Genomic DNA, 22,614 nt, shown 5'->3' with positions numbered 1-22,614 from the left:
TAAATGTCAGAAAATATTAATGATTATGTCAACCTTTTTGAACTTAAGAAAAGTAAATGACAATTCTAACATAAAAAGAAACATTTTGTTGGCTCAGCACCTGTAGCTCATTGAATAGGGTATCAGCCACATAATACCTAAAAGCTGGCGGGTTCGAGCCTAGCCTCAGCCTGCTAAACGTCAATGACAGTGGCATCCAAAAAATAGCCGGGCGTTGTGGCAGGCGCCTATAGTTCCAGCTACTTGGGAGGCTGAGGCAAGAGAATTGCTTAAGCACATGAGTTGGAGGTTGCTGTGAGCTATGATGCCATGGCACTGTATGGAGGGCGACGTAATAAGAGACTCTGTCTCAAAAAAAAGAAGGAAACATTTTTTTGAAGAATATGTAACTCACTTTTTAAAGAGCTCTCTAATAAATTCTAAGAGTTGTTTCTAAATTCATAACTTTTTCATTTTGGTTGAATTTTAATTATTGCTAGATTGAAATTAATGATGTAACTTAAATTTTTGTGTATAGATTAGATGAGTTAATTGTTATTTTTCAGTTTTTGTTTCCTAGTGTCATTTTGTTGTAAAAAGAGATAAAATAAATGAGGAAAGGAATGTTCAGTTTATTTTCATTCTGCTTTAATTACTTAAAATAGTCTTAGAGAAATAATTGTGTCTAATTCATCATAGTTAAAGAGAAGCATTTGTGTGTGTATAGTTTATATCATAATTTAATGACCAGTAATTTCTTTTTTATTGGTAATTTGTTTTTTAGTATTCCTGCAAGCCTTGTGTTTTATTTATATCCTTCTCTTTAATGTGTAAATTCTCATTATTTCTTTGTTATTACTATCTTTTCACCTTTCTTTTCCTATTTGTGTCAGAATTTTTAAGGGGGCCTGAGATAGCTTTGCTTCGTAAGCGTCTGCAACAACTGAGGCTTAAGAAGGCTGAGCAGCAGAAGCAGCAAGAACTAGCTGCACATACCCAGCAACAGCCTTCCACTTCTGATCAGTCTTCTCATGAGGGCTCATCACAGGACCCTCATGCATCAGGTTAATTTATGTCAAGTGTCCTTAAGCAACTGGTAGCATTGTTTTTTAATACTGCTGTGTAATAATCCCTTTTCCCATTCAAAAAGAGAACTAATGTGCTTGCAGCTTATCTCTCCCTCCCTTGCATATGGTGGTGTTCAGTATCACATTACAGGGAAAGACTGGGAGCAACATTTGCCAGAGAGATGAATATAAAATAATCCATTGGTTTATTTGTAATATATTTGGAGAGGGACAAATATTTTTTACTTTTATAACTGATGAGCTGCTTTCTAATATTTAGTAAATTTAGAGCCTGCATTGATATTTCTATGGAAATCCTATACGCTGAAATAAATCTGTGCTTATGGCTCCTAGCTCTTCTTCTTCTTCCTCTTTGAAAGTTAACCAGTATTCCTTCACAAACCTTTAATGCTAGATTTTAGAATCATAGTATTGGTTGGCCATACCAGCATGCTGACTTGATCATTCCCTTTTGTCATTATTTGAAAATTTTCAATATTTGCTTTCTGTTCTTTCTATACATTATCAACTTTCTTTTATGCAGGGCAGCAAAAGTACTCTAGAATCTCTTGTTCCTATTCTTCTGCTATAAGATTCTGATAGTACAGTAATAATCTATGCCACTCTTTTTTTTTTGATTGTGTATCTTAATGGCCTGGTATTTTATGACCAAAAAGCTCATGATGCTCAATAAATATTTGTTGAAAGAATTAATGAAAGATACAGCACAAAATAATTTGTCTACTTAGGTTTTTTCAAGATAGATGATAGGTATGATAAATTTTCTGTAGTATACATACTATAGTAGGTGCTATGAATCTTCATTTAGGAACAGGAATCAAGGGTGTCTAATCTTTTTTCTTCTTCTCTGCCACACATTAGAAGAAGAATTGTCTTGGGCCACACGTGAAATACACAAATACTAATGAAAGCTAATGAGCAAACAAAAGAAAGGTCCACCCATAATTTTCATGATACAGGTATCCGCCACCACAGTCCTCATAATATCTGCATTTGGCCTATGGGCCACAGGTTGGACATCCATGGTATTCTGATGATTCATACTGATGAATTTATAATACTTTGTTTGATTTGTTTGATATGCTTTGTATTGCTACCATGATGAGTGATGAGTTGGGCATTAATTACTTTGAGATTCCTGACTTAATTACTTGGAATTAATTTGTATGTTGGTAGAATTGGACAACCTCGTCTTTATAAATATCTGTTATGCTATGATAATGAAAGCACATTACATAATACTGTGGTAAAATAAAATAGATGTAAATCACTGTAATATAGATATGTTTCAGATGATTCTTGGACTTGATTTTTAATTCTGTATTAATAGAGGAAATATCAGGTAAAGGTGCCTCTGATTTTTTTTTTGTATAGAGATATCTTTTCCTATACTTACAACTAACAAAAATAAGGGTATCAGATTACAATAATGACATTTAATAATAAAACATTTTGCTATGATTTTGTGTATATATAAAACTATCCAATGTATTTTGAAGGTTAAAAAGTTATGAAACATAAAAATCAACAAAAAGAAAAACTGTCTCCACATATATGATTTTTTTTTAATACTGAAATTTGGCAGATATCAAGCCAAGTATTAAAGTGAATTTGAGTATTAAAGAAAACTGTCTACATTTGCCGGGAAGAAGTATACATTATAGACATTAGAAAAATATTTTGAGACTTACTAATCTTTCATATTTAGCTCACTAATTTGAATTGAAGCAGAATCAGAAAACTTTAAAGGGGATTATATGGTCTTTGATATAAAATGATGTCTTCCCACTTCTAAATATTATTCTAATTAAATATTAAGTATTTAGTTTGGAAACCACTGTATTTTTTATAAGCTTTTTCAAAAGCTAAAGTCAGGTAGATACCTTTCCAGTTTTGAAGTTGAGAAACATTTTATCTTTTCTTTGTCATTAAACATTCTTGGAAATTAGCTGGACGTAAAGGCATGCGCCTATAGTCCCAGCTACTCTGGAGGCTGACACAGGAGGATCACTCAAGTCTAGGAGGTTGAAGTTGCAGTGAGCTGCGCCACCACTACATTCTAGCTTGAGTAACAGAGTGAGACCCTGTCTCAAAAAGAAAAAACAGAAAACAACATCTTTATTCTTGGGCTTCTGAGACTGCCTACGTGGACCAATATTAGAAGCTTTTAGTGTTATTACTATCATTGAGCACTAATGGCTTCTAATATGTACTACGTAGTATATGTTTCTCCCTTCAGCTACAAGGTGAAGTATTTCCATCTATTTTGTATGCTTTTAATATACAAAAAAATCTAATATGCCTTGGGTTCATTTACTAGTGCTGCCTTTTCTCATCTTCTTGTCCTCATATGTCACAACAACATTATAGGGTAATTTAAAACTTTAAGAACAGTTAATGTGTTGCAAGTTTGTTATAAATCTTTGTACTTTGACCATTTAGTAAATTTTGAGTATGAGGAAAAATGAGTTGGCTTAGTGCATGATTCTTTATTTCAGAATATATAAATTATAAAGAATAGAAAATTTATGAAATTCAACAGAGGGATAGATTTTAATTGAATAACAATTAAAACTTACATATAATGATTAGATGCCATTTTGTGTATGTGTACTACAGACATTAATTGATTCATTCTCTTATGGTAGATGTTACTACTATCTCAGTACAGAAAGCACCAAAATTAGCATTGTAGATTTTAATTTGTTAATAATAAAAGAATATACATTTCTCACATATTTTTTCATTATACCTTTATATCATTAGAGTTATCAACAAATGATGACATCAGTAATGTTATTTCTCTCATCTCACCTTTGTAAGTTTTTTAGGGATAAGATGTTCAAAGGAGACATTACTGTGATTTAGAATCTAAGAAATTTTGGCCAGGCATGGTGACTCATGCCTGTAATCCTAGCACTCTGGGAGGCCAAGGCAGGTGGATTGCCTGAGCTCACAGGTTCAAGACCAGCCTGAGCCAGACCAAGACCCTGTCTCTAAAAATAGCTGGGTATTGTGGCAGGCACCTATAGTCCCAGCTACTCAGGAGGCTGAGGCAAGAGAATCACTTGTGCCCCAGAGTTAGAGGTTGCTGTGAGCCATGATGCCATGGCCCTGTACTGAGGGTGCCAAAATGAGACTCTGTCTAAAAAAAATAAAATAAATAAAAATAGAATCTAAGAAATTTTAATAAGAATAGAAACAATTTCTGAATTATTACATGGGCAAACATTTTATTCTCTTTTTAAAATATGAGACTCGTGGGAATCTTTTGTGAAAGGCTAAGCTAATTTCTATAGGAAAGTGATATCAGAGCATCAAAACACTTTGTAAGAATAACGACCTACATTTTTTGTGGAATCAAATGGGAAGGGGGACCTGATGCTTGTTAATGATAATCCCATGTGGAATATAATCTATTTAATATTATCAACATTTCTTGGCAGTTGTAGACTAAAACATCATCCCAAGGCTCCAAACGATACTACCTTTAGTTTCAAATTATTGTTTAAAATGAGCTGTGTAATGTAGATCAGGTGTTCTCAAACTACAGCCCACGGGCCACATGCAGCTGACTGAGGACATTTATCTGGCCTGCCAGATGTTTTTGCTGCCGCTGCCTGTCCTGCTTAGCCTCTGACTCGTCCTGGGGCCCACAGTCCGGCCCTCCAGTGGTCTGAGGGACAGTGAACTGGCCCCCTGTTTAAAAAGTTTGAGGACCCTTGATGTAGATGTTAGAAGATGTTTAAACAGTGGATTTTCTTTTCTTTTTTTTCCGGCTTCGAACTGTTTGTCATCAGAGTCTTATATAAAATATATAAAAATGACACTGTTGTAACTTCCACATGAGGGAAGATAAGGAGAAATGACCCACCTTCTTGCTCCTCATGCTACCTCTAAGGCTCCCCTGTACCCCAAAGCCAAGTTTGAAAACCAGTGCTGTAAAAGAATTTTTGACACTTATAAATCATAATCCTTCAGAATTGCCCAAAATACAATTTTATAAAGTCAGCATATATCATTTTAAAATATTTTTACTTTTTAGTATTTATTTATTTATTTATTTTGAGACAGAGCCTCAAGCTGTCCCCCTGGGTAGAGTGCTGTGGCATCACAGCTCACAGCAACCTCTAACTCCCAGGCTCAAGAGAGTCTCCTGCCTCAGCCTTCCAAGTAGCTGGGACCACAGGCACCCGCCACAATGCCCAGCTATTTTTTGGTTGAAGCCATCATTGTTGTTTTGGCGGGCCCAGGCTGGATTCGAACCTGCCACCTTAGGTGTATGTGGCTGGTGCCTTAGCCACTTGAGCCACAGGTGCCAAGCTGACTTTTTAGTATTTAAAAAGTACCTTTTTTCCTAGACTACCTGATACCACATCATAATTTGTTTAGGAAATATAGATCATAACAAATAAAACCATTCATTGATTTTTTTAAAAAAATTATAGAGAGATGAATTTGGCTTCATTATATCAGTTCCTGGATGTTAGACTAGCTGAATTATTTGTCCCTGACCCTATGACAGGATGACCTTTGACAGGTCATTGGTGCTTTATGCCTCAGTTTTCCAATTACTGATTTATTTAGTGTGGCCTACCTTAATTTATAGAAACAGTGTAAAAACAGATTTGACGATACTGTTTATGTAAATTTTTTATACTCCTGAGGAGAGCAGTACACTTAATAATGTACTATCTTAAGTATAGTATTTTACTTACTGCTTCTGTATGTCCTTTTATCAAGGCCAGTTAAGGTTGATAACATTCATGGTTTTGAATGAGCTGTATGTACACTTATCAGAAGAATGCCCTCCACAGCTGTGGCAGAGGCATTGAACATATAGCTGATTTTAAGCCCAACTCTTTTTTTCCATTTCAGGTCCCTGAAGTCATGGGCTGCTGGCTCCTGCTCAGAGTGACAGCACCCTGTGGAGTCTGCTGGTACTGGCCCGACCACCACAGAGCCCACTGGAGCATGGAGCCAGCCTAGAAAGGGTCAGGTAGGAACTGTTTTTTCACTTTATGGCACGGTTTTGCCAATTGGAAAAAAAAAAGTAACTTTTATACCCCAACAGGGTATAAAACATTGGTGATTATTTTTAAAAAAGGGCTTTTCAAAACTGAGCCATATCGGAAAAAATCAGCACTTACCGATCCTATGCAGACAGACTCTAAAACAACATCAGATTTCTTTCCTACTGTGTCCACAAAGACAGTCACCTTGTAGCACTTTACAAAGGGATACCTTTGATCTATGTTTTTAGTGTTTATAAGTAGTTAATAAATTATATATGGTTATTGGCCTAGTTGTGCAAGTACTTTTTAACTTCCTTGAATGACACAGTCCTAAGCAAAATAGCAATGAGTTTCTTAGAACTTTAAACATTGTAATATGCTCCATAGTTTTCAGAACAGCCTTGTATCATTATTTTTTATTCAATACCAGATTTCTGAAAAACAGCCAAGTAGTAATAACATTTATTGGTCCTTTCCTATGTTGTTTAAGTAGCTTACATGGATTATTATCTCATTAGATCTCCAGAAGAATGCCCTGTGGTAGATACTGTGATTATCCCCATTTTTCAGATAGAGAATTTAAGACTTAGAAAAGTTAAGTTGTCCAAGGTTATAATATTACTAAGTAGATAAACCATATTTGAACCCAGGAAGTTTGGCTGAAGAGTCTTATTTACCTGTTTGACTATAATTATCTATTTTTTTCTGTAGTTGAAAAAATTCTGGTGTTAAAGGGCTAAAGAATTTTCTCAAGACTGAAACACAGATTTTTTTGAAATACCTGGTAATTGGCTCAGTGCCTGTAGCACAGTGGTTATAGTGACAGCCACATACACCAAGGCTGGCGGTTTCAAGCCCAGCCTGGGTCAGCTAAACAACAATGGCAGCTGCAACAAAAAATAGTGGGCATTGTGGCAGGTGCCGGTAGTCCCAGCTACTTGGGAGGCTGAGGCAAGAGAATCACTTAAGCCCAAGAGTTTGAGGTTGCTGTGAGCTGTGATGCCATGGCAATCTACTGAGGGAGACAGAGTGATACTCTGTCTCAAAAAAAAGAAAAGAAATATGTAGTAATCAATTAGGAGACATGCTGGCCTTAGCACTGAATAAGCTTTGGTTAAAGTTTTTAATCTACCTTAAAAATAATACTGTAATTCTAAACAGTGACCAATCATATTTATTGCATAATAAATTATCATTGGACCATATGTTCAGGTTCAATTTTGTGTGGTGGTGCTCTCTGGAAGATATTTCATAGAGAAATGGAATAGAGTATGCAAAAACTGGGACAATCAGCTTGAACTAACAGTTACATTTTTTATATTAGCTATTGTGATGGTTATTATATTAATATTTGGAACTATTTATATCATAGGAGTTATGAATATTATATTTCTGAATACTTTGTGGTTAAAAAAAGTCACTTAAAGTGTTTGTGATGGGACAGTAATTCATTCAAAAATAATTGCATGGTCCTAAGATTATAAATAGAATGGAAGCAATGACTAAGAAGGATTTCTTCATAATGTTTAATCTTCAAGATGGAAGGAACACCAAATAGTTCCCCTGAAATATACAATATCTGTGACAAACTGTAAAACCCAAAAAGGAACCCTTTCAGTGTAATACTTTGTCTTAATATAAGTTTTAATATTTTAAATACTTAAAAGAGTTTGAAAATATGGAGTTTTGTGGAGATGATAGCATTCTAGATCCTTCATCAGTATGTTTTTTCGGTGACTTCTAAAATTTTATTTAAAAATTAAATAAGCACTTTATTTCAATAAGAGTTACCTATTCCATGATATTTTTAGAAAAATTAAATATTTGAAGACAAGATTTTTTGGAGCATTTATGGGTTTTTTAGGGCTGTTATTTATTGAGGGCACAACAAAATGCTTAACAAGTCCGAAGTAATGAAAAATATTAATGTCATAGAGGGCCAGCACAGTGACTGACGCCTGTAATTCTAGCACTGTGGGAGGCTTGCTTGAGTTCAGGTGTTCAAGACCACCTTGAGCAAGAGTGAGACCCTGTCTCTGCTAAAAATAGAAAAATTAGCCAGGCTTTGTAGCATGAGCCTGTAGTTCTGGCTGCTTGGGAGGTTGAGGCAAGAACCTGGGAATTCGAAGTTACAGTGAGCTATGATGACACCATTGCACTCTATCTGGTACGATAAAACAAAGACTGTCCCAAAACAAAATTTTCATAAGAGACTTTTTAGGAGGTTTTTCCAATATTCACTGAGTCACATTTTTGTTATGTTTTTCTTTAAAGAGTATAATTTTATTTCTAAAGACCAACTTATCTGTTCTTCAAAAACAAAATGATGACAATATTGAATCCAACTGTGAAATGGAGAAAGTTAAGCATGAATAGATGAAGGAACCGATTGAAATACTATCATTTCCACTTTCTTTTTTGTTTAGTAAAAACTTGTTTAACTGAATGTTCTGATGTAGAGGTAATAAGAATAAGTAAAAGCTATCATTTGAGTATTGATCATCCTTTATCAAAATCCAGTCAGGAAAAATTGATGCACAAACTGGTAATGTTAGAAGATTTAAACTGTTAGGATGTTAGAGATTTAAAACTGATAGAAATGGTAGCATGATTCACATTTTTAAGTATATAAATGGAAGCAATCAAATTATATAAAATTTGTTTGAATCTGGGTTATAATGGAAAACTTCTTAGTTATATAGTTAAGGATAATCTTCACTTTACTTACTTTTTGGGAAATGAAATGCCATTATGAGCAGAAGCTGGAATTGGCCAAAGTATTTTATTAACAACATTTGCTAAGAACTACAACACAGGATTAGAAACTGGGAATTATTCTTAGATTTAGGGCAGAGCTGTGCTTATTACCCACATTTTCTTTTTTTACTGTAGCCTTACTGGAATATTGGATCCCAAGTCAGGAATGGGAAGGAGCCACCTTTTTCTGTGCCCCAGGATCTTTCTTGATTACTAGATCCCTAAGCTGATCAGGGAGAAAGAAGCAGCTTAGGCCTAAGAATTTTGCTAATTATTATGTAGAAAACAGGTTTAAAATCAAAACTTACTAAGTCCAGATGAGTACTCTTTGCCATCTATTCTGCCTTCCTTTATGCCAGTGTTTTTCAACAGAAAAAGCCATTTATTAAATAAATTCTTGCATAGTAACCAAGAATATCAAGAAGATAAGAACAAAGCTGTTCTATCTGAAACCAAGTAGATAAAAAGCCCAAACGACAAAGCCTTCTCCTTATATCTGTTTTCCTTTCCCTATTCAGTACCTCTAAAGAAACCTAAGCCTTCATGGAGTATATTAGTATGCATAATATACTATAGAGTTTTTAAAGTTATGTGTGTTTCTATAATGGGAATTACTTCATTGACTATTTTTCTTACAAACCATTTTGTCTAACATATTAATTCCTTGTTCAACTCCCAATACAAAAAACATCTCACAAAATATAGTGAGCATCTCATTTCATGCTTTGAATTTTCCAAGGCAGTATGAAATTCATCTTAAGGAGCTGGAGAGGGAGTTTGAGAAGGGCAAGGAGTCTTTTATTTAGTGAAGTGGATATCCTGTTTCTAATTTATCTACTTTGCACCTTATGCTTGTGCTAAATGAATTTGAGAAAAGTATGTGCATGGAAATAGAAAAATATTTTCCCAACTCATTCTCAGAGTTGCTATATGCTTGCCTGGAATAACACATATTAAACACATGGCCTGCTTACTCACTGCTTGGGAAACATACCACAGTACTTAACTTCTGTTCTTCACCCTTATACATTTGTTTCTTAAGCTTAGAGATGATCATGACATTGCTGTGCAGTTTTCTGCTGCTTGCTTTTAAGTTGACATCTCATTTTTGTTTCAGATTCTCCTTCTTCTGTGGTTAACAAACAGCTCGGATCCATGTCACTTGACGAGCAACAGGGTGCGTGCAACAGGAGATGCGCTATGCCCATCCATTCATAGTTTTATTGCAATGCATAAACAAAGCTCTGTCTCACTTTTTCATAGCATTTCATTTTGGTTATGATCTTAGAGTCAGTATTTTGTGGACTAAATTACCATAGATGGTATTGTACTCAAAGGGCCTTTTTGGCCTATACAAATTATTTGCCGTGTAAGCTAATTTCTACCTTTGGCCCTTGATACTTACTTTGAATTATTTTCTTACAACAATATTATAATGGAGAAAACTCTAGGTACCATAAAGTTGTGGAAAACTGTGGGTATAAGGTTAACATATTACCTCATTGCTAATTTAAAAGAAGTTTTCTGAACATACAGTAGAACCCACCCAAGGGACTGTATCACACTGGTCAACATACAGAGGTGGTCAACATAAGGAACTTCTATTGAGGACATGTGGTGCATGTCTGCTCTATGAAAATGAGGTCAATTTAAGGAGATGGTCAGTGTGGGGAAGTAGTGAACTATGGACGTTCTACTGTAGTATTAATCTGTATTACTAGATTACTGTAGTAATACTTGATTTATGTCTCACTTATCTGGTGGTCACACTTCTGATATATTAACCTATGAGGAATACAGTTACAAACCTGGAGATAAATTCAGAAGCCACTAATGGGGAAAGAGGAATAACTTGCACTTGTACTTTTTTTTTTTTTTTGGTCAGGGCCGGGTTTGAACCTGCCACCTCCAGCATATGGGGCCAGCGCCCTACTCCTTTGAGCCACAGGCGCCACTCATGCATTTGTACTTTTTAAAGTAAGAGAGGTATAGAATCAACCTCAAAGCCTTGCGTAGAAACTGATGACATAGACAGGTTACTTATTTATCGAGCTTTTATTACTAGCAGATCAAATACAGCATGGAGAAGGGTTGGTAGAGGAAGACATTCTGACAAGAAGGAGCATCTGAAAAGAAGGATGGAGAAAGAAAGATTATAAAAAGCTAAAACAGGCTATTTAGATATAGGGCAAATGGTTTACTATCTTACCTCAGAATTCCCTAAAGTATTTCTGTCGTGACACAGCATGATTAAGAATATTAAATCTTAAAATGATATTCATGTTCTCTGTTTTAAAAGGCAGATGATTGTCATTATAAAAGTTTTGATATACATAAAAATCAAGGAATTAAAATTCATGTGGCCAGCAACAAATGAAGCCCTATAGGCAACACTGATAAGCCAAGCTAGTTGAAACTCACACTGGTGAATCAGAAAGGATGCTGTAAACTATGTTTCTTGAAAGTGAAATAATGAACATAACACAGTCCATCTCAAAATTTTCATAGTGACCCACATGTAATAGATTTTACAAATGTTTCTTCCAGTTTTTTTTAATTAGCACTAAAGCCATAAGAATGATTCATTTGTCAACAGTAATGGGGAAATTAAATCGTGCTATACTACTTATTTTTTGTGAAATAGATCTAATTTAAACTATCTCCTTAAATATTCAGAAACTAATTTTAAAACAAATTAGGAAACTTCTTTTGTACTTCTGATCTTATTCTTTGTAGAGCTGAGATGACAAGTATTGCTATTAGATTTTTTTGTTCTTGAGAATGAATGAATTGGTAAATGAATTAAGAAATTAAGCATGTTTTATCTTTGTACATTCACTGTAGAAGTATTAACACTGCAAACAATAAGTTTAGGTAAAACTCAACTATAATACCATTATAATGTTGGATTCTTGTGTATAACTACTCTCTAATCAAGTAATCTTTTTTTGATAAGCATATGTGAATGTAAATAATGTATTACTCTCAGAGTTTATAGCCCCTTTCATAATCTATTTATATTCTATTTATAATTTTTATAGGGTTATATTGAATATTATTTTTGATCTAAGTTGATACTTGATTTATATATGATATGAATATGAGAGAAGAAGAAAAGTTAATGCCTAGATTTGTTGCATCAGTGCCCAGGTTGATTATGACTAGTTTGGAAGTGGAAATCAAGAAGTTCTTTATTTTTTGGCCATGTAAAGTATGACATGCCTTTTAGTCCCAAAAGTAAAGATACTACATAAGAGATAAATGCTAAGTAATTTTGGCAGAAGCTACATCATATGAGGTAATTAAGTATGAAATGTCTGATTTTGAATCAAAAGTTTAGTTTATTATGTCTCAAAGCAGTATAATTAATGAAAGTATGTGCCTAAACTATTGACACAGTTTTGCCCTCTTAGCAGTTGCTGGTTTATGCCAGCAGCAAAGAAGCCTGGAGAGCATGTGGTCATGAAATCATGAAAGGTGCTTTCCACAGCTTGTTGAGAATTAAATATTTTTCCTTGTAAGAAGTGGTTCAAAGCCTGGAAGAAGTGGTTGTCAGTTAGTGCAAGGTGTAGTGAGTATACTGGATGACCAAGTTTCTAAGTCCAGCTTCGGTAGTTTGAGCAGTGTTGTTTGTGTGACCTTTGGTTGAGCATTGTTCAGCTGCAAGAGAATTGGCCTGTCTTCTACTGACTAGTCTCAGCTACTTAATCGTAAGCATTCCCATTATTTCATCCAGTTGGTTGCAGTTAGACATCCATTATAATCGATCGACCAAGTTTCATAAAGCTGTAGTAGATAATACCAGCACTGGACCACCAGACAGATACCATTAGCTTTTGTTGATGAATATTCGGTTTTTGTTTCAGCACTTCATCTTTATCCAGCTGTAATTGTCAAAAAGAACCCATTTTTTATCACACATAACAACATGGTATAGAAATGGTTTGCTTTTATGCTATGACAGCAAAGAAAGACAAGCTTTGAGATGATTTCTCTTCTGATGTTTGTTTAATTTATGTAAAACCCTTTGTCTAATATTGTTTTCTCTATAAATTCTCTAAATAGTTTTTAATATAATATACTCAATGCCTTAAATTTATATGGGTTATATAGTAAACTATTAAATGAGTGAGTAAATGAATTCTTTAAGCAGTGGGGAGCCACAGACATTCCTTCAGTTTTGGAGAAACACAATTGTGTATGTATAGAAAGATTATTTGGGCAGCATTATAGATGACTGGTTGGAAAGGAATAAGAAAATAGCAAGAACATGTAAGAGATTATTGCAATAGTCTGGTGAGACATTATGAGGGATACAGTAAAGCAATAGTGTTAGGACCTGAAACAGATTTTAAAAATATTTGAAAGGAAGAATTATTGGGACTTTGAGACCAATTAGTTAGAAATGAATGAAGGAACAATGTCCATTTGTCTTGCTAGAGTGATAGATAATGAACCATCAACCAAGACAGAGATTTCAAGAGGAACAACTGATAGGTTAAGAAGGTAGGTGAGTTTTTTTTTAATTTTGCATTTGAAATGCCTTTAGAGAAATCTGATAGCCAGTTGGATGGCTATATAATTCTGGAGGTCACTTCAGAGAGATCTGAGGTGGAGATGAAGATTAGGAATCGTCAATTATGAATAGCAGTTGAAACCATGGAGTATAAGAGGTTGTCTAGGAAAAGAGAGTCTGCACTACAAAGAGCAAGCAGAGATGACCAGAAAAGTGGGCAGGACAGACAGAATGCCATATCTAAAGCCAGCACAAAAGAAGTTCAAGGATGGCTGGTCAGTAAATCTATGTGGAACAGTGATGTCAAATTGTAGCTTAAGATACGGTATGTTGAGGCAGATGCCAAATAGCAATGGTTTGAGGAGAAAGGAAAGAGTTGACAAGAAAAAGGTAGAGACATTGGTAAAACTGGTATGTAGATACCTCTTTCCGTAAGCTCAATTAGGAATGAAAAGGTAATGTCTGCTGTGGGGAGTTAAAGTTTTCAGAATTGTTCAAGTTGTAGAGGATAGTTGATTATTTCAAGTTTTTAACCTTTACGAGGACTCTTGTTTGTTTTACCATGTAGAATGGGAAAAGTAGTACATCTAATAAGTTTTCTAAATATATCTCTAATGACTACTTAAGCATATTGAAAATTTGCTTTTCATAATTTTAAAGAGAATTAGTACTTTTTAAAATTAATCATTTAGTTTTATATTTATGTAACAAAATATTCACTACCTTCCAGGTACCCAGGTGCTTTTTATATGTTATTTAATTTAATTTCCCATCTTAATTCATGGATTTCTTTATTTGAAAGCAAGAATAAAAATGTTACTAATAAAATTTTTTAAATTTTAATGGGCTTGCTTCACTGAGGAAAATGTTTTGTTTTGTTTTTTTAAAATATGGAACGCTTCACGAATTTGCATGTCATCCTTGCACAAGGGCCATGCTAATCTTCTCTGTATCGTTCCAATTTTAGTAGATGTGCTGCCGAAGTGAGCACTGTTTTTAATAATTATATACACATTATTGAATTGGCTGATTGCAGTAAATGTTTTTGCTTAATTTATCTGGAATTTTTTATAAAAATCACAATTTTATAACAGTAATTTAGTCTGAACGTGCAGAGTTGCAAATATAGCTTCCTGGCTATCTCAATAGTTTTTGTTTTCTCTGATCAGAGTACTTTTTTTAAGAAACAAAATTGTAGGCTCGGCACCAGCCACATACACCTAAGGTGGCAGGTTTGAATCCAGCCCGGGCCCGCCAAACAACAATGATGGCTGCAACCAAAAAAAAAAATAGCCAGGCGTCGTGGCGGGTGCCTGTGGTCCCAGCTACTTGGGAGGCTGAGGCAGGAGACTCACTTGAGCCCAGGAGTTGGAGATTGCTGTGAGCTGTGATGCCACAGCACTCTGCCCAAGGGGATAGCTTGAGGCTCTGTAAAAAAAAAAAAAAAGAAAGAAAGAAAGAAACAAAATTGTAGGGAAATAATTGTATAATGCCAGTTGTTATTAATTGTATCCTATCATAAGATACTTTCCAGTGGTCTCCAAATTCAGCATTGTGTGCAGACACATTGATGGCCTTTATGTGTTAATTATGGATAAAGTACAGCTATTTAAATTAGCACAGTGACATCTGTCATGCATTTTGTTTGGTTTGAACACTATATGTTTTAATGAGTAGTTTTAGTTTTCCTTTTTATTTGTATCTCTAGTTATGTCATGCATATTATACTAAAAGAGGAAAAATCCTCTTCTGACATTTCTCTTGCCTGTTTATATTATTAAAACTCACACATTTTTCCTCTTACAAATATTTAGGTCCGTAATTTCTTCCTTATTTTATAAAAACTAAAAAAAATTTTTGACTGTTTTTGAAGAACAATTAACTTTTAAGAGGATATAAGAAAATAGTCTTATTTTGGCCAAGATTGAGGCAAGTTTCTTTATATTCATTTACAGGGTTTCCATTAAGTGGAAGTTGATAATGCTGTGAAGTTTGAAACTTATGCCTGTAGGTGGTTGTGTATCTGTCTGACATTCATTTTCTATTCTGGATTCAAGGAAACATAACAGCAAATTTGTAGGCTTTAGAAATATAAATGTTAATTTTCCAGTATATCATTTTACATAAGCAGACTTATATTAGTAAAATATTCATCTATGGGAGACTCGTGGATAATCAAAAACCAGTGGAATACATTTTACTAATTCTGAGGTAGATAGGGAAATAGAAAAATGTCATGCATTAAATATATATTCCCTTAAGATTATTTACTATCACCAAATTGAAGTTTCATTTTAGTAGTATTATCTTGACGTATTACATCAAGTAGTTGGGGGGATATATAGCTCAGTGGTTGAGCAAATGCTTAGTATTACATCAAGTAATTTTAGCCTTATACTGACAATTCTGATTTTTATTAAATATCTGATGATTGAAGCCTGCTATATTTGAAATGTAAATTTAGTATTCAGCACAGTAGATATATATGCTATATTTTAAATGATAATGAAAAAATAAGTTTGTGAAATCAAACTTCATTCCAGATTCTTAGAACTAGTTCCTTAGTACTAGCTACCAATCACTTGGAATGAAGTAACTGAATTCTTCCAATCTCTAACTACTCCAACTCTTAGGTCTAGGTTCTTTTAAATAGTGATGTATCTGGTCTTTTAGAAGTTAAACCCTATAATTTTTTTGCATATGCTCAATTCTGCTCTTTTGATAATCCAATCTATGCCTCCAATTTGTTTGTTTTTCTTGTTTTTGAGATAGTCTTACTCTGTTGACTGGGAGTCAAGCCATCCTCCTGCCTGAGCCTCCTGAATAGCTGGGACTACAGGCACACTACTACCATACCTGGCTGATTTTTCTGGTTTTTTGGTAGAGACAGGGACTGGCTTTGCTCAGGCAGGTCTTGAACTCTTGAGTTCAAGCAATCCTCCCACCTCTCAGCCTCCCAGAGTGCTAGGATTGTAGGCGAGAGCCCCTGTGCCCAGCCTATCTCCAGTTTAATTGTCTAACTTATTTAATTTCTAACTTATAATTGTCAACGATAAAAATAACTAACATTTACTGGGTTTTTTTTTTTGGACTGGCACTATGTTGAGAATTTTACATACATCACCTTATTTGTTTTGCAGACTTAATGAGGTGAATACTCTTGTTATCCTCATTTTTTACTGATGAAGAAACTCTATGTAAAGATAAGTGACATAAGTGGTCGAGCCATATTTGTAGATCTGCTTCATTAATTCAGCTGATATTTAAATGTTTGCCTGCCTTGTGGCAAGTATTAGGGTAGACAGCAGTAGACCCTAGGATGCTTAGATGAATAAAGCTAATGCCCTCTGTTCTTGGACCAGTGAGTTGATTACTAATAATAGCAACAACAGCATAGACACTTAATATTGCATTTTATTTGTACCAAACATTACTTTGAACAGTTTTTATATGTTAATTTGCTTAATTCTCACCACAACCTTATGCAGTAGGTACTATTTAATATTATTATCCTCATTTTTTCAGATGAGGAAAACAAGTCAGAGAGAGATTAAGAACCAGGTCTAAGGTCACACACAGCTAGTAAGTGTTAGAAATGTGACTCAAACTCATACAGCCTGACTACAGTGTCTGTGATCATAACTAGTATGCTTTGTGTCATTAAACAATAAAGATGGAAGAAAAAATAAATATCTAAGTGTGATCAGTTTTGTAAAAAGGGAAATAACAAGATGTAGTGAAGAACATGTAAGAATGATACTTCAGCCTGCAGAGTAGGGGCCAGATAGAGCATCCCTGAAGAAGAGACATTATGCTGAGATCTGAAAGATGAGGCTGAACAAGTTAGGTGAGAGAGCATGAGTGAAGGGAAGCACTTACAGCATGTGCAGAGGCTCAAAGAATCCCCCTGTGGCTGGACAGTGCCATTGCTCAAGGGCCCAGATTGTGAAGGATCTTTTGGACATTTTAAGCTTTGGGATTATAATCACAGAGAGAGGCTAAGGAAGAATTTTAAATAGAGATTATGGCCTGATATTCTGAACAGTCTGTGGGGAGTTGATAATACAGACTAAATCATTTAGGAGGTGGTTCTGGTAATAAGAGACTTTGATCTATTTATAAATAAATGAGGTAGGAGAGATATGAAGAGATTCAAGAAGTATTTAGGATGTAGAATAAATAGGACTTGGCTCTGCGCCCATAGCTCAGTGGTTAGGGCACCAGCCACATTCACCAGAGCTGGCGGGTTCAAACCTGGCCCAGGCCTTCTAAACAACAATGATAACTACAACAAAAAAATAGATGGGTGTTGTGATGGGTGCCCGTAGTTCCAGCTACTTGGAAGGCTGAGGCAAGAGAATCACTTAAGCCCAAGAGTTTGAAGTTGCTGTGAGCTGTGATGACATGGTACTCTACTGAGGGCAACATAGTGAGACTCTGTCTCAACAAAAATAAATAAATAAATAAATAAATAGGGCTTGGGTGGCACCTGTGGCTCAAAGGAGTAGTGCACTAGCCCCATATACCAGAGGTGGTGGGTTCAAATCTGGCCCCAGCCAAAAACTGCAAAAAATAAAAAAATATATAGGACTTGATGGTATATTGAATGAGACAAGGGATTGAGAAGTCTAGAGTATAAGTTGCAGTAAAGAACTCCAGAATTTCCATATGAAGATAGGTTAGAAGGTAGCAATCTTATTATAGGGGACAGACCCAGAGGATATGTCTTAAATCTTCATATAGAAAATGTTGTTTTTACTTAGATTATACATTTATTTATGGTGCTTTAGGGGAGATAATGGTGAAGATTAGTGAGCAACTTTTCCAACCCCTGTATAGTAACCCATGTATTTTGATTAAATAGGGAATATGACTTGATATTATGTGGATGGTTAGTTCCTTAAATAGGTAAGTGGAAAAGAAAAAGGTATGGGCAGGAATGTGTAGAGGGAGGTGATCATGAACTCGATTTTGAATATATTGCAGTGAGTTACTTTTGTGTGACACCCAAATGGGAAATTGGCTGGGCAGTTGGTTGTATGGAGATGGAATTCAGGAAAGATGTCAGAGCTCAGGAAGTAAATCTGAGAGTTTTCTACATGTAGATGGTTGTTGAAGCCATGAAAATAAGTGAAATCAACTAAGATGAAAGTAGAAAATAGAGGACAGTGTGGGAGCTCTGGGACATCTGAGGAGAAATCAGAAAAATTCCCATACTGCAAAATTTTGGCAGAGAAGAGCTAAAACAGGACACTGACAGGGAACAACTGGAGAAGTGGAAGGCAGTGTGGAACAGTGTGGTGTCTTGTGATCAAGAGAAGAGAAATTTTCAAATTTGAAAGAGTTGGCTGCTTGAATGCTGCTGAGAGGTCCAGTAAACTGGTACTAATAAAATATTTCTCTGAATTAATCAACATGGAAGTGATCAATCTCATAAGTACAGCAATTTCAGTATCGTAACAGAGATGGAGGCCAGATTTTAGAGTAGGAGATAAAGAAATGGAGATGAGAAATAAGAAAAGCATTTCAAAACAAGCAAGGAAGATAGTAGCTGGAGGGGAAAGTGGTTTGAGTGTCTCCTAAGCTGTCTACCTCATCTGTTTTCATCTGAAAGTCACATTTTAACGTATCTACTTAAGCTCTATATGTACTACAGAAAAATTTGATTTTCTTTTTTAAATAAAGGAGAATATACCTGAAGAAATGTTTTTGAAATACTGGAGGAAGATTTTAACAGTGCCACATGGGGTGGGCATCTTTACCTATGTGCTTTCTCTCTGTGTATCTCAATTCACATTTCTAGTACCATTTCTGGAAAGAATCTTTTAAATTTGGTTTCCTGAATCTCATGTTAGGGACTTTTCATTTCTAAGGACTTGTAAATAAAGTCCTTTACAGTATATTGTCTTGATTTTTATGTGGATCTTACTGCACTTCTAAAGTATGTGTTTCAAATAAGCAATTGCCTTGATAGAGACTAATCTAAGCTGCTGGTGTAGTCAGTTATTTTAAATAATTATGATTAATTAAGCAATATAGAATGGCCATCAAAAAACTTAACAGTGTTAAACAAGTTAAAATTCCCTCCAGCTACACTGTGTGTGTACCAAGTAAACCCCCCCAAAAATTTCTCCTGTAGTATTTTTGGAGGAGGAAGAAATAGTTCCATCTCAGAATGCCCTAGAAGAAGATACAACGTAGTTTTTCAGTACTCTGATACCAAAGTGGCTATTTTGGCTTTAAGAACTTGTATCAATTATATTAATGTTGCTGATATGTGAAAGGAAATCAATGTAACTAGAAATAAGGACCCACTTATTATCATCAGTTCATCATCTGTAAGATGGAGATAATAATACAGACTACAAAGATTTCCAAAAGAGAGATACATATATTTATAGTTTGTATATATTCTCAGTAATACTCAATAAATTGCATTATTAATGTGATAGTTCTTTCTACATAAAGCCGTTTATGTACTTAAGTGAATTTCCGACCCCCAAGGCTTTTAAATAAAAATCTACTTGTTAAGCAAAATAATTCAGTAATAGAGATTTGTGCATAATGTAAGGCTTTGAAAAATAGTTTTTAGAATGTATTTGTTTATCTAACTTAATAGACCAAGTTAGAGAAAAATTAAATGATTACGCATACTTTTTTCAAATAAAGTAAAAAGAAAACAAATTTAATTATTTAAATCTTTAAAGTAGATTTTTCTTAGACATCAGTAGCTTGAAATATGCATTTTATCACAAACAAATTGTGAATGCATTCATTAGTGGCTCAGGAATCTAAATTCCTAAGAAAATTTAACCTGATGGGTTACGTATTATATAGATGATAAAGCAAAGTAGGATTAAACTAGGAGGAGTGGAATAAGAATAAGAAATGAATTTTAAACCTCAGGTACAAACTCCCATTAATACTGCCTTTGAAGACACCAAGTTTTGCATCGTGTAATTTTCTGCCAGAGCCACTATTTATGTGCAGGCTACAAAGACATAGCTACACTCAGGGGTCTGAAGTTCTTATAACACAGGAGTCCATTCTATTTTTATAATGTTGCTCTAGTTTTACACAAGACTGAGTTCATTAACCAACTTCATCAACTGTAATTTTATGATTTTATGAATATTACCATATTTTACATGATTTATAGTATGTAGATTACATTCCTGAGAGATTAAATAAGAAATTTATAATAAATACCCTAGAAAGAAAGTTTTAATTGTCATTGATCAAATCAGGAAGCTTCTTTTGGTGGAAAGGCTGTATAAATTTGAATAAAACATTATTTATTCTGATCTCTTAAAAGTTCTTCATTTACCATATTCTTATAGCCATAGCATGTAAGTATCTATCTTTAATTTTCCTCAAAAGGAAAGTTTTGATAAAGCATTTCAATTCCACAGGGCTTCTTATAACTTATGCTTCTATAACCAAGGTGGAGCTAAGAAATTCTATAACCAAGGTGGAACTAAGAAAGTCAGTCCTATACTTCTCTCACACCTGCTTTTGTTTTCTATTCCTTCTTCATCTTAAAAGAAAAATAGCAAGATGCTTTATAAAATGTTGAGAGTTAATGAACAAACCAGCCCCAACTCTGCCTCTCAATTTCCTTAATCATTCAGTCTTTAGCTGTCTATCCCCCACCAAATCCAGGAGCAACAATGACTTTGGCAATAGTGGAATAAAAATCTCAACAACTTAACTAAAGAATAGGGGAAAACGGCTCAGCGCCTATAGCTCAACCGGCTAAGGCGCCAGCCACGTACACCTAAGGTGGCGGGTTCGAATCCCCAGCCCGGACCCGCCAAACAACAATGACGGCTGCAACCAAAAAAAAATAGCCGGGCGTTGTGGCGGGTGCCTGTGGTTCCAGCTACTTGGGAGGCGGAGGCAGGAGACTCGCTTGAGCCCAGGAGTTGGAGGTTGCTGTGAGCTGTAATGCCACGGTACTCTACCCAGGGGGACAGCTTGAGGCTCTGTCTCAAAAAAAAAAAAAAAAGAATAGGGGAAAACTACATGTGAATAGATGACTGGCAACCAAGAAATTTTTCAAAAATAGGAGTAGAACCAATGTCTTAAAAGTCTCATTCTTAATGATGTTGTGTAAACTAAAGGTCTGTTAATCAAGTTATCAGAATGACATTTGGTAAAATAGCTCATCTAAAACAAATGTAATGTTGAATCTTTGAAAGTTGTAGCAGGTTATTAATTTATTTCCAGCAACCGTTTAAATCAAGAACATAATAACAAAAGTAGTATAGAAACAAAGTGATTTTACTATTTGAGATATCAGCTTTATAATTCATACTTATTATTTTCAAATAGCAGTCTTACTAATTTACCTTAAATTACCAGTTAAGACATAAGAATTGATACTCTTGAGCTTTGTTCCCAGCTTCATTCCTCCTCTCTTAAGAAATACTTTTTCTTGGCTTGGTGCCTATAGCTCAGTGATTAGGGCACCAGCCACATACACGGAGGCTGGTGGGTTTGAACCCAGCCCTGGCCTGCTAAACAACAGCTGCAAAATGGCAGCTGCAACAAAAAATAGATGGGTTGTGGTGGGCACCTATAGTCCCAACTACTTGGGAGGCTGAGGCAAGAGAATCACTTAAGCCTAAGTGTTGGAGGTTGCTGTGAGCTGTGACGTCATGGCACTCTACTGAGGGTGACATAAGGAGACTCTTTCCCCACCCCCCTCAAAAAAAAAAGAAAAATACTTTTTCTTTACTACAGTTCTGTATTTGAAGACCTGTTAATTGTACTCTCCCAGAATAAAAGAACAGAGGTTCTGTGAGATTCTTTCAGTAAGTGCTCTACCGTCTTTAAAGGGAATGAAAAAAGATAAAAAATATTCATTGCAATAGAAAGTGGACCTAATAATGAAAAAGCCTGAGTAATTTCGGTTTTATTAAGTTGTGATTATTTTTGTTGCTATTTTTCAGGTGTTTATTTTTAGTACTATTTTATCAGTACTTAAACTGGTATTCAGAAAATGATTTTCTCACAAGAGAGTTTTCTTTCTGCAAGCACCTGGCCAAAATGTTACATATTTGTATTCCCTGTGTGTTTTAATGTTTCCCCAAACTGTTATTCATCCCAAAATGAAAAAATTTTAAAGTCCTATTTAATTTTGTCTTTGAATATTCATGTGCTTTTTTTTTTTTTTTTTTTTTGCGGGGAGAAGGTTTGACTTTGGATACTCTACAGCAAGTTTCTGTAGAGTTTCTTCATTTTATTTGTCATTTAA

At 34.8% G+C, this 22,614-nt stretch overlaps 1 protein-coding gene and 1 non-coding gene across 6 annotated transcripts in view; one reads left to right on the top strand and one right to left on the bottom strand.

The window, feature by feature from the left end:
• Positions 1 to 22,614, top strand: part of DCAF6 (DDB1 and CUL4 associated factor 6) — a 136,554-nt gene that overhangs the window by 62,009 nt on the left and 51,931 nt on the right. For 2 of the 5 annotated variants that reach the window (XM_023510780.1, XM_003785730.2), the window contains one exon: positions 9,957 to 10,016. The exons of 2 other annotated variants lie outside the window; for them this stretch is intronic. In XM_023510780.1, coding sequence (XP_023366548.1) covers positions 9,957 to 10,016 — 60 coding nt within the window. Of the gene's footprint in view, positions 1 to 872; positions 1,044 to 9,956; positions 10,017 to 22,614 lie in introns of all 5 variants that reach the window. One more of the 5 variants, XM_023510782.1, reaches the window with a different exon arrangement.
• LOC111723859 lies at positions 14,240 to 14,346 on the bottom strand. Its single transcript, XR_002772307.1, has one exon. It is a non-coding gene; the product is annotated as a U6 spliceosomal RNA (small nuclear RNA).

Source organism: Otolemur garnettii, unplaced genomic scaffold, assembly GCF_000181295.1.
Source record: "Otolemur garnettii isolate 467f Iridium unplaced genomic scaffold, OtoGar3 scaffold00016, whole genome shotgun sequence".
In the NCBI taxonomy this organism is placed as follows: domain Eukaryota; kingdom Metazoa; phylum Chordata; class Mammalia; order Primates; family Galagidae; genus Otolemur; species Otolemur garnettii.
Note: the sequence above shows the minus strand (reverse complement) of the source record. Positions and strands in the feature narration are given on the sequence as shown.